This window comes from Camellia sinensis, chromosome 6 (assembly GCF_055761805.1).
Source record: "Camellia sinensis isolate YWXY chromosome 6, ASM5576180v1, whole genome shotgun sequence".
Taxonomy (NCBI): Eukaryota; Viridiplantae; Streptophyta; class Magnoliopsida; order Ericales; family Theaceae; genus Camellia; species Camellia sinensis.
In genome coordinates, this window is record NC_138966.1 from 36,498,692 (window position 1) to 36,511,243 (window position 12,552).

Below are 12,552 nucleotides of genomic sequence, written 5' to 3' on the forward strand. Positions count from 1 at the left end.
CAGATTTTCAGACTTAGGTTTTTTGGCTCTCTGCTCTCTGCTCTCTCGCTCGGTCTCTGCTCTCGCTCGCTCTCTCTCTCTCTGCTCTCGCTCCTCCATCTCAGCTCGCTCTCGCTCTCTGTCTCTGCTCTCTCTCTCTCTCCGTGGTATGACATTAACCCTAATTTTTATGTATTTAGTTTTTGTGTTTGTAAATGTGTTGTATTTTTTTTTGTCAATGTTAGGGTTTTACTTGTGAATTATTAAATGTGTTAGGGTTTTTATCATTGTGGTTATGAAATTAGGGTTTGGAATTTTTTGGCATACGGGTTAGGGTTTTTCTGTCAATGTTAGGGTTTTTAAATGAATTTGAATTTTTTGGAATCAAAATAAAGTATTTTTAATTTGAAACATATACTGTTAAAATTATACTGTTAATAAAGTATTTTTAATTTGAAACATATACTGTTAAAATTATACTGTTAATACTTTATTTTGATTCCAAAAAATTCAAATTCATTTAAAAACCCTAACATTGACAGAAAAACCCTAACCCATATGCCAAAAAATTCCAAACCCTAATTTCATAACCACAATGATAAAAACCCTAACACATTTAATAATTCACAAGTAAAACCCTAACATTGACAAAAAAAATACAACACATTTACAAACACAAAAACTAAATACATAAAAATTAGGGTTAATGTCATACCACGGAGAGAGGGAGAGAGCAGAGACAGAGAGCGAGAGCGAGCTGAGATGGAGGAGCGAGAGCAGAGAGAGAGAGCGAGCGAGAGCAGAGACCGAGCGAGAGAGCAGAGAGCAGAGAGCCAAAAAACCTAAGTCTGAAAATCTGCAAAACGTATGCAGAGGGGGGGGTTTGTTCATATATATGAGGACTTTGAAAACGCTGATCTAAAAAGCGATTTCATTTAAATGAAATCGCTATTACAAATAGCGTTTTTTTGGCAACAAAATTTGAACTGAAATCGCTATTAGAGATAGCGTTTTTTGCGGGGAAAATTTTTTCTTAAAATCGCTATTACGAATAGCGTTTTTTGGCAATTTTGAAAAAAGCGCTGTTAGGAATAGCGTTTTTATCCGCACCCAAACAAACACTAGAAGCGCTATTTGTAATAGCGACTTATTAATCAAAAGCGCTATTTGTAATAGCGATTTTACTGTTCATCTACTTTTGCGGTCCTAACAGTAAAAGCGCGAATAGTAATAGCGCTTTAACTTAGTTTTGGAATTCCGTCAGAAGTTGGCCTAGTTTTGAAAATACAATACAAAAATGGCTTATATTGGGAAAAGCCTCCACAAACTATCCAATAATTGAAAGCAGCTCCTAAGGTAAGTCGGAATTGTTAAAGCATAGAGTAATTGTGAAATTTCAATTAAAATTACTCCTTTTGTCACCAAATTATACAATTCGTGTAATTTGAACTCTAAAATTTAAATTGTGTTAATTTAATTTTAGACATGAAAAATGTTGGGTAAATTGCGGTAAACCCTCTAAATTATGATTTATTTACAATTTGTTCTCCTAAATTATAAAATTCAACAGTTAACAATCTCAAAGTATTTTATTGTTACAATTAACCCTTTTTGTTATGATTCTGTTATGAATTTACACAAAAATAGATCATTTATAAAACACATGACACATTTTATTAAAATTTTAGAGCAATAACACCCATATTTGATAAATCAGTTTACATTTTGTTACTAAAATAAGAGAGAAATTGCAAATGAGATCACCAGGAAAAAGGTATTATTTAAAAAAATTAATAACGCGTATTATTTTCTTAAATAAATCAATCAGTGTGTCATGTGTTTCATACATTATCTAATATTTTGATTTGATTCTCAATCTAGTTTGTATCCTTATCTTGTCGAGTAAAGTTAGAAAATCAGAAAAGCCACTCCCAATTTTGATAACTACAAAGAGAAATGTGATTTTCGCAATACCAAATAAAAAATCCTATAATTTTTACATAATTGTATTGATCTACCTTTCAATAAAATTAAATGGACCGAAACTAATGTATGTAGTGCAAAAATACAAAAATAAACAATGTAATAAAATATACATTTTTCTATAAAAAAAAATGACAATATCATTTTTTTAATCTAGATATACTAACAAAATTTGAAAGGAATACAATATAATTATGTTAAAATTATAAAACTTACTATATTTGCTTCAAATTTCAAGAAAAGTTAGTTTAATTTACCCGAATATAAATTGTTACTCAAAGCATACTTTCCTCGTGGCTAATTTTTTTGTTGATCGTTTTTCTCACAAGAGACGTTGTCTTTTAATTTAGAATTTTTCACTTTTTACTAATACATGTTTATAATTTGGCGTAGACAATTTTTTTGTTGATTGTTTTTATCATAAAAAAATTGTCTTTTAATTCAAAATTTTTTTTCACTTTTTAATAATATGTTTATAATTTTAATTCTTGGTTTAAATAAAGAGACAAAATCAAATAAAAGATCAAATTGAAACACTTTGTGTACTATAAAAACTAAATTGATATGATCTAAACATTAAAAATGAAAATAACACAAACCTCCTAGTCTAGGGATTACAAAAGTAGTTTTTTTATTAAATTTCATATTTACCCCTAATTTTAAAAGCATCTACAAATAGAGTTAGGTTAGGAAATAGAATGACAACACTTTTTTATACATTAAAAACTAAATTAACACAGTTTAAATATTAGAAATCAAAATAACACAAACCCAATAGGGACAAAAAAAAGTAATTAACCCCACGCAAAGCATTATTAGTCATACCTTCTTTCAAGTAAAAAAATAACTTATAGAAAAGTGAAACTAAAAGCACCTATTTCCAACTTTCAAATAATCAAAATTTTAAGAAAAAATTTCACCAATCATTCTGACACAAACTCTCACTTAAATTAAAAATAAAAAATCCCTATAAACGGGCACCAAACAGAGCCATGGCTTATCGTACGCCTCGTCTTCTTTCCTTTCATAAATTTCTCTATAAATCCAATATCTAAACACAACCTAAAACTTACTAGGTCGTGTTTGAATCATAGATTTGAGTCAAAATTAAGAAAGAGAAAGGAAAAAGGCAATAGATATAACTATATTTCATTTACCTTTCTCCTTTTCCTTTTCAAAACACTGTCCAAATCTATGATCCAAACATAATCCTAATGATTTAACATTCACCAATTCTGGGGAAATGTATTGAAGTAGAAAATGCAGAAAGCATAGCCCCCTCCTCTACCTGTTTTATGTTGGATGCATGTAAATCACCTTACCAACCTACCTAAAAATGCAACTGAAAATTCGAAGCGTTGAACTTAAGATTACATACTCAACCTTTACAGTTAATTCTTTCCCAACAACCAAGTGCAACTGAAAATTCTAAGCCTTGAATCCAACAACCAAATGCCAGGTAAATTAAATCAAATTTCTTCGACAGGTGGATAAATGAAGTCCAAGAGGCCCTGCCTTGAAGACGTTTGATCAGGTAAAATTCCAAGCTACACTAGAGAACCTCCATTATCAGTCTCTCCACAAGAGTTTTGGGGAGTCCCATCACGCTATCAATTGTTCCTACCTGCAAAAAACACCACCAATTGATGTCAATGCCTCATCAAGTGAGAGAGAGGAGACATAGTTTCATAACTAACAATTAACCAAACTATAGGCTGACTCTAAATTCACTTGAGTAAACACACGTTGATGGTCAACCCTCGGACATGTTAGTTCAGCCCTTGACAGCCAAGGCATCAAGGCTTCTAGGTAACCCCATGGTCCATTGCAATGCAGCGAATAATATAAGCAGTTTTGTGATTAGAAAGCAAATAATATCAGCGGTTTTGTGATTAGAATTCATTGGACAACTATGATGCACAGGTACTGGTACGGTTATGAGTACTGGTATTGGTACAATACGGATACGTCAATACAGTAAAATTAAAAAAAAAAAGGATATGGATACGGGTACAGCTTGGTACGCTTGTAAAAAAATATTTATTTTTAATTTAGAATAATGCAAAAATTAATTAAATGGTTTAATTTGTTAAGGTAGCCGACCCCATTTGATGGGATTTAAGATTTTGTTTGGTTTGGTTTAATTTGCTAAGGTCTAACCTACAATTAACATTTAATGTCAAAAGTAAAGGTATAAATCAAAATTAAATATCAACATATTAAATAACTTACAAATCATAGTTTAATTTTAAAATCATACTAAGCATAAAACAAAAAAATAAAAAAGAAATCTAGTGAAAGAAGTTTTATCTTTTTAGTAGAAGAAAATATTGTTTTAACTGAAGTACGGTACGGCTTAGGTATATACTCGGTACGTCTAGGTACGCCAAAAAATTAAGAAAAAATTTGAATACATGTTTCGAGTACCCGGTACGTATGCAAAAGTACCATACGACGTACCATATGCCAGTAAGTACCCGGTACGGATACGGCATGCTTTTCAAAGTACCCATGCTTCATAGTTGGACAACCATACTACGGCAATTAGGAGACTTATGCATAGGTTCCCCAGAATTCCGGGGACGGGCTGAACAAGGGTTGATCTGCTAAAATTTGGCCCAACACCTGCTCAATTGTTGTTTGGTGTTTCTAGCTAAGGGTGTGTCACTGTTTGAGGACAAGCCTTGCCGTCTTAGTGGGACAGAGAGTGTGAGCATTTTTGGAGTGCAGATACATCCACCTTTTTAACTACGGCAAAAACTATCATTTCATCAAACTATTTTGTGACTGTTATAATGTTGCCCATGAAGGAGGGAAATAACCCAAAATAAAAAAGAAGGAAAAATCTACTCCAAAAGTCTCGTTTGTTGCAACAAATCTGATTGATAACGAGTCAATTCATGCCCTATGACGTACAGATATGGATATGGCAAAATGACAAAATCTAGAATATAGGATACAGATGCAACCATGATGCATTGAAAAAAATGTTATTTTTGGTATTGTATTATGCATGAGCCCAATTAGGCACTTACACTCTAAGAGCTAAGTCAGTTTACTTCTGTTTTTCTTTTTCTTTTTCCTACGTGGTTCCTATGAACATCTCATTCAAATATCAAGTCTAAACCATTTATAATGCCATTGTTATTTTTTCCTTTCACACTTAAAAAGTGTTATATGCAAAAAAATTGTTAAAATTTGATTTTAGTAATCATATATATTTTTATTTATCCTTACTTTCTACAAAATATAAACATGAATACCGGACATATATTAATTCAATAAATTCTGAAAAAAGTAAGATACTACTTTAATCTCACTATTTTCTTCTTCAGTAAGAAATAAGAAAAGAAATGAAAAACTATTGAGGAAATATCATTTTCCCCCCCAAACTATCATGCGTTTTTCACATTGACCCCCATACTTCGATTTATTTCAATTTAGTACCTGAACTTTTCACAAATTGATCAATTAGACCCCTGCCGTCACCTTCCGTCCACAATTAGATAGAATGTGCTGACGTGGGCGGTAAATTGATTTTTAAAGTATAGTTTGGGGGGGGGGGCAAATTGATTTTTCATTTGGGAGATAAATTGATTTTTAAGGTATAGTTTGGGGGCTAAAATGAAATTTTAAATGAACTTTGGTGCCACATCAGCACATTCCGTCCAATTGTAGACGGAATGTGACGGCAGGGGCCAAATTGATCAAAAATTTGAAAGTTTGGGTGTAAAATTGATATTAATTGAAGTTTGGGGGTCAACGTGAAAAACGCGTGATAGTTTGGGGGGCAAAATGATATTTTCTCAAGACTATTTGTATTTATTCTAACAATTATACTTTAATACTAGGCAAAATACATTATCAATTTCATAATAGTTCGGGTACGTGACCTAGATTGTCTGAAAAGTATCGGATGCTTCTCAAAATTAATATCAAATATCAGATACGTTTAAAAAGTATCGGATATGTATCCTCGAGTATCAAATCAAAATCAGAATCCGATAATGGTATGATACGGATGCGACTTCCTTTTAGAAGTATCCGTGCTTCATAGATTCATACATATGGCTTGAGTTTGGATTTGGGCAATTTACCCAATCAAAATCAAACCCACCATCTTCAGAATCCAAAGTGGATAGCCCTTTTGTCCCTGTCATTCACAGTTTTCAATCATATTTGTGTGTCCACATGTTATGCATATGATATGACAATTATTTATTTACAGTACCATTAAAATTAAAAGAAAAGGCAGAGATCATGAACCATACCACTTCTTTAATGTAGGGTAGTATCAAAGGGTGTTCAATTAACAACCCCCCAGCGACATTGAGAACAATTCCCTCCTCTATCTGGATTTGGGGAAAGCAAGAAAACAATCGTTAACATGTCAATTTATCGAACAATACAAGAACCACATATTACAAATAAAAGATCCTGTACCAGGTTATCAATGACTTGATCCGGTATTGAATGGAAATGGATCTGCAAGTCACCAGAAATATTTTTTCAACATATCATAAATAAATTGTTCATCAGAAAAATGAACTAAAGTATTCATAGTGCAAATGGAACATCAATTAAAAAACACAGTAACAGAAAACAGTATCCCTTTTCATGTAAATTAAAGGACATATTGCAGTTGATATATTTTTTTGCACAGAAAATCATTGCACGCCATGCTTATAGGGTGAAATCAAGTTTGTAAACTCGTTCCGTACTGGCATGTGCCGGCCGGAATGCTCTGCATTAGCAAGAAACCAGTATACTACCCACTCAGTTTCGTGCCGGCTAATTTTCCAGCCTATCTCGGAGATACTGGGTAATTCGCCATTTTCCGGCCATATCAGCCATTCCAGATTTGTACCATTCGCAAATGAAAAGAAACAGAAGTGGGTATTTCAGAGATTCAAGGGTAGGTGAAGGCGGATTCACAGTCACAATGGTAAAAGGCATGTGCAATTACTCGATCTCTCTATTTCCAACAACCCCACATATCTCCTCCACTATTCATCCATCTCCATCTCCAGACTGTTGGCCAGAGCAAAAAAGTAATGTGATGCTAATAGAGGCTTTCACCACAGGTAATAGAGAAAGAGAAGACTTGCAGCATTTGAAATATGTTTTTCATTTCTACCGAATAGAGAGTAGATTTCAACTTTCAAAATATGGACCTGTCATTTCTATTGCTATGGTGAAAGATTTCATATAACCAATGCAGCCACCACATAGAGAGTAGATTTCAATTTTCGGAATATGGACCTGTCATTTCTACTGCTATGGTGAAAGATTTGATATAACCAATGCAGCCATTCAATTATAGTCAATGCAGCAAAGTTAGAAACCCTATAAAAAAAATGTAATATTTTATTCATTCTATTCATAAAATGAAAAGAATGGTGTATTAAATTAAGTAATGTCAAATTCTATTAATTAAATTTTATAAATAGATATATATATATATATATATTATAAATATATAATATATAGCAATAAATCCAAAAACAGTATCCAAAAATGTCCTGGTACTAGTATGTACCGTACCAATAATAAAAAATGATACCACAGCCGGTACAGTATTCAGAACATTGGGTTAAATCAGTTATAATTTCAAAGTTTTCTACTATTCCAAGTGCTAATAGTAATGGCATTAAATTCTGATTATTTACAGCCAGGAAAAAGTGAGGGTTATTGATAGTTGAGCTTCTCTCTAAAAATTTACCGGGCTTTATCAAACTTCACACAATGTATTTATGCTATAGTTTCTTTCAATCAACATCACAGGTAAATAATATATCTCTACATTACCAACACAGACTTTCTTAATCCCAATGATTGAAGATTTTTTAGTAACCACAAAGGGGTCCAAAACTGTAAGCTTGCACGATTGCAACTCCCATAAAGAATTTGCTCCCTTACGTAGCTGTTTAACGTTGGGTGAGAAAAGAATAACTTCTTCAACCTTAGAACTTCAATGAACAAACTATGCATTAGCAGTTAAGTTATTTGATACAACGTAACACCGGTATATATGACCCTAGTATAAGATATTTCGACATGTATCGGTGAACAAATAATTGCTGTCACAGTTGTTTCTATTTCTGTTTTTAGTTTTGTCCAGGCATTTGTGTGACATAATTTGACCTATTAAGTGGTCTAAACTCTCTCGTATAATAAACGTAACTTGTACCCACAAAACAAGAATTACAACAATATTAACTAATAAGGACTTCAGCACCAGTAATAAGGCAATGAGAAGAAGTAAATCATACCTCCACTTTGTCCCAGTCTCCTTTTCTCAATCCAGTTTTGAGATTTGTAACAAGAACAGAACTCACTGTCGCTGTATTCCCACCAGAATAACCTACAATGTGCATTGGTAAGACCACCAGAACTACAAGAGCAGGAAATTGTGATAGACGCATGAAGCAAACCTTTGATGAATTGGCGTGCTTCTTCTTTGCTTAATGGTTTTTCCCTGATCATACCTTCACAGACGACCACCTCCAAATCATTTGAAGTTAGCAGTAAGAAATAACAAAATCAAATTATATTTCTTGACAAACGGAAAAAGGGGAACATCCGTGACTATATTTTCAGGCATGTCCCATTACCATAAGGCCATTTATGTATAAGGTGGTTACAAAGTACACATGCACCTCAGATGTGTGGTATGTAAGACACAACTGCATGGCAGATCTGTGTTCCTTACTTAAGGTAATCACCACATATAATTCATCTAGGATCCACAGGCAGGGGGGGTAAATACATACATGTCATATACATGTGTGTGTTTATTGTTTTATAATGAACAAGACCAAATTTGCTTTACCAAACTGGACTTTGGTATATCTTGCCTTCTACAATATGCTCCAATTCTAATTCTTCCCTACGATTAACTGCTCCTTAAAATTCTACTTATACTCAAAACATTTGCCTCTTTATCAACCAATAATGGTCCAATCATAGAAAACCAACATTTTTAAGCCATTTACAAATTCCCATCAATTATTGGTAAGAGGAAGAAAATATTATCTGCATGCACCGCGTGTGCCACCACTTCTATAACATATATAAACCTACTAGAGTTGTCTAAAAAATACAACCCACATTAAAATACAGGACAATCTTTCCTACATAAATATTTTTTTAAGAGGAAAAAAACTACTTAGTTTAGGGGATATTTTTATCTTTCCACATTTTTAGGCCAAATTAATAGACAGTATCAACATAAAGCTGCCAATGCACATGTAAGTCAAACTGTGGAAAGAAATATGATGCATCCATGCCATAATTTAACAGAAATGAAAACAAGGCAAACAAAACTCATATTTGTCAATAGAAAGGTACCATTTGGTTTAGTTTTTAAATTAACATTTGGATAAAAAAACACGAAAAACATGTTTGATTTACCAATTTTCAAAACTCCTTTCAAAATTGTTTTTTTCTCTCTCTCTCCTCTCTCCCTTTTTTTTATATTAATAAATCAATCAATCACTTTTTTCTCTCTCCCCTCTCCTCTCTCCTTCTCTCACATTCTACACATCAATCAATCAAATTTTCTCTCATACCCATCTATTCAACTAAAAAAAATAAAATAAAAACTACAAATCATCCAAAAATTATTTTCAAAACTCATAACCAAACAAATTTTCAAAATTCTTTTCAACAACTTATCTTTCAAAATACAACTCAAAACTCAAAACTCTTTTCAAAAACTAAACTAAACGGAGCCAAAATTTGTATTACAATATGAGGGGGAAAAATCCCTTTCCCTTTTTTTGCATTCCCCAATATTCCAACTTTCGATTAGAGATTCCCCTTGTAAGAGTGAAACATTAGTCGATTAATTCTTCTCAATTCCTTTTTTCTTTTTTCTTTTTTCGACAAATAATTGAAAAATCCCTCATTCCCAATCCTCAGACCTCATGTGCCACTCGATATAATTTTCAACTTCTAGCCTCGTTCAAGCAACCAAGAGGTCATAGCTAGTATAAACTTATGCCAAATAGAGAAGCTTCAATCTATTCGAGAATTTTACATAACTATGCAGTTAAATGCCCACCTCAAGCTTACATATGTGAGCAACTACTGGAAAAAAAGCTACCACTCACCATACATACTCATATACAATAAGCGTGGTTTCTTTAAGGCTTGTGAAAAGGTAATTGTCACTTTTTTGGTTGGTTGTGCAGCACAGAATATGTCATGAACTTTTTTCACAAAATTGAAAATGCTAAGTAATTGATTTATACTTGGTCACAAGTAATTAAGACTGATGGTTCAGCATCCCTCTTGTAATTGCCAATGGGAAGCTTTGGTGTGATGGCCTCTGCCTGATAAAATTTCCAAAACTTAAGGTGAGTGCCTACTAAGAATATTACTACAGAACTATGTAAAGCAACTCAAGAAGCAAAAAGAAACACAAATGGAGGCACACGCATCAAAAAATAATTTATGCATGTCAAAATTGAACAGCATGGCATCATATTATCACAATCAGCAAGTCAGTATCCTCTCCAATAACTGCATAACAAATTGAGATAAAATCATGGCTTTGAGTAGAGAATACCAACCAAAAATTAATTGGATGGAAAAAAATAAGATAACATAGGGACATGGAGCAGTATAATCTTTTAATTCTGTATGAAATTGCTAGTGAATACATTGCAACAAGCGTTGATATTTCCAGAGTAATTGAATGAATTGGAAAGACAACTGCCAGCAGCACAATTTTATTTATTCCAAGAGAGATCATGATGCTACCATAATTTACTCCATAAACCAGCATAAGATCCAGTATAATGGTGTACATATAGTGCTAAGAATGCACATGTGCATCAAATTTTATGTAGATTCCAATATTTACCCAAGATCAGTGTTTTAGGAAAGGGAAAAAAAGTGTGGTAGGAAAATACTAAAATACCAATGCAGTTTAATAAACAAACCGGTCCCTCAGCATACTTTACTAACTACAACAGACAATGTTGCATTTTTATCTACATAAAATACCAGACAATGTTTAATAAATACCAGACAATATTGCATTTTAGCTACGATCAATTAAAGCGCCATAAATAAATTGCTCTTGTTTCATTCTTTAGAGACCAAACAACAACAAAAATCTATGTTTCTTGTACTGCGTTAAAAAAAAAAAAAAAAAGATTTACAATGATTGCCTCATAATGTAACGTATCTTCAGCGCATATAGATGATGCCCAACTTCATCCACCCAATTGTTAGAAGAATTTTGTAAAAGAATGTCTTACCTCATTCACGGGTTTGCCTTGTATATATATATATACCAAAGTGATACACAAAAAATAGGAAATAAAAGAGAGAAGGGAAATACAAAAGAAGAAAAAGATCAAATCAAATCAAGTCAACCGTAACATCCCGTGATCTGTAAATCATGAGAATTACATGATTCTAATTTCAACACCCCCCCTCAAGCTGATTCGAAGATATTAACCAAATCCAGTTTGACAATAGAGGACTAAAGTAAAGTTGGTCCCACTAATTTGTTGAAGATATCTGTTGTTTATTCTGATGATGGAACAAAAGAAGGAACCATCAAACCAAACTTTGTCCCAAATAAAGTGGGTGCCCACTTCAATATGCTTAGACCCTATGTATCACGGACACGGACACGGACACAGACACGGGACACGACACGGACACGTAAATACGCAAATTTTAAAAAAATAGGGCACACGACACGCTGGGGACACGTTTAATATATATAATTTTTTATATATATTATATGTAAAATTAAAAAATATATACCATTTTTATTTATTTTTATTTATTTATTATATGTAAAATTAAAAAATATATACTATTTTTATTCATTTATTTTATTTATTATATGTAAAATTAAAAAATAAATATATCATTTGTATTTATTTATATTATTTATTTACAAAAAAAGGTATAAAAAAGAAAAAAAAAGAATAAAAAGATCAGGGAGGGAGTGACATGGTAATAAAGGAAGAGGAAAGACAAAGTGAAGAGTCAAACACGATGGGAGACGAACAGAGACGAGAACAAGCGAGAGGCGAGAACAGAGAGAGAGGAGATGAAGACGATGAGAGACGAACAGAGAGAGAGAGAGGAGACGAACACAGAGAGAGAGGAGACGAACACAAACGCGAAGAAATACCTCGATCAGAGACGAAGAGGATTCAATCTAGCCTCGATCTAGGCTTCAACAGGTTCTTTCTCTTTCTCTCTCTCTCTCTCTCTCTCTCTCTCTCTCTCTCCATCTTCAATGGTTAGGGTTTCTTGTTGTTTCCAGCGTGTCCACGACGTGTCAAGCGTGTCTGAAAGAGTGTCCGCCTACAAAAATTAAAAAAAAAAAATAGGGACACGTTAGGTCGAGTGTCGGACACGTGTCCACCGCGTGTCCGACGCGTGTCCGTGTCCGACACGTGTCCGACACCCATACGCTGCCTCCAGAGACGTGTCGGTGCTTCATAGCTTAGACCTCTCATGGAGAACTGAGCCGGAGGAGAGCATGATTGCTGACTTATTATCACAGAACAATTGAGAAGATTCTTTCTCCACAAACCCTAACTCATTGAGAATAGA

At 33.2% G+C, this 12,552-nt stretch overlaps 1 protein-coding gene across 3 annotated transcripts in view; it reads right to left on the bottom strand.

Moving 5' to 3' along the window:
* Positions 1 to 2,839: 2,839 nt before the first annotated feature.
* The window catches only part of LOC114320928 (uncharacterized), a 38,060-nt gene continuing 28,347 nt past the window's right edge, over positions 2,840 to 12,552 (bottom strand). The window contains exons 4-9 of one of the 3 annotated variants that reach the window (XM_028268027.2): positions 10,218 to 10,298; positions 8,397 to 8,466; positions 8,235 to 8,326; positions 6,406 to 6,447; positions 6,234 to 6,314; positions 2,840 to 3,586 (exon numbers count right to left, since the gene is read on the bottom strand). In XM_028268027.2, coding sequence (XP_028123828.2) covers positions 3,515 to 3,586; positions 6,234 to 6,314; positions 6,406 to 6,447; positions 8,235 to 8,326; positions 8,397 to 8,466; positions 10,218 to 10,298 — 438 coding nt within the window. In that variant the 3' untranslated portion in view covers positions 2,840 to 3,514. The remainder of the gene's footprint in view (positions 3,587 to 6,233; positions 6,315 to 6,405; positions 6,448 to 8,234; positions 8,327 to 8,396; positions 8,467 to 10,217; positions 10,299 to 12,552) is intronic. The other 2 variants (XM_082873709.1, XM_028268028.2) reach the window with 2 other exon arrangements.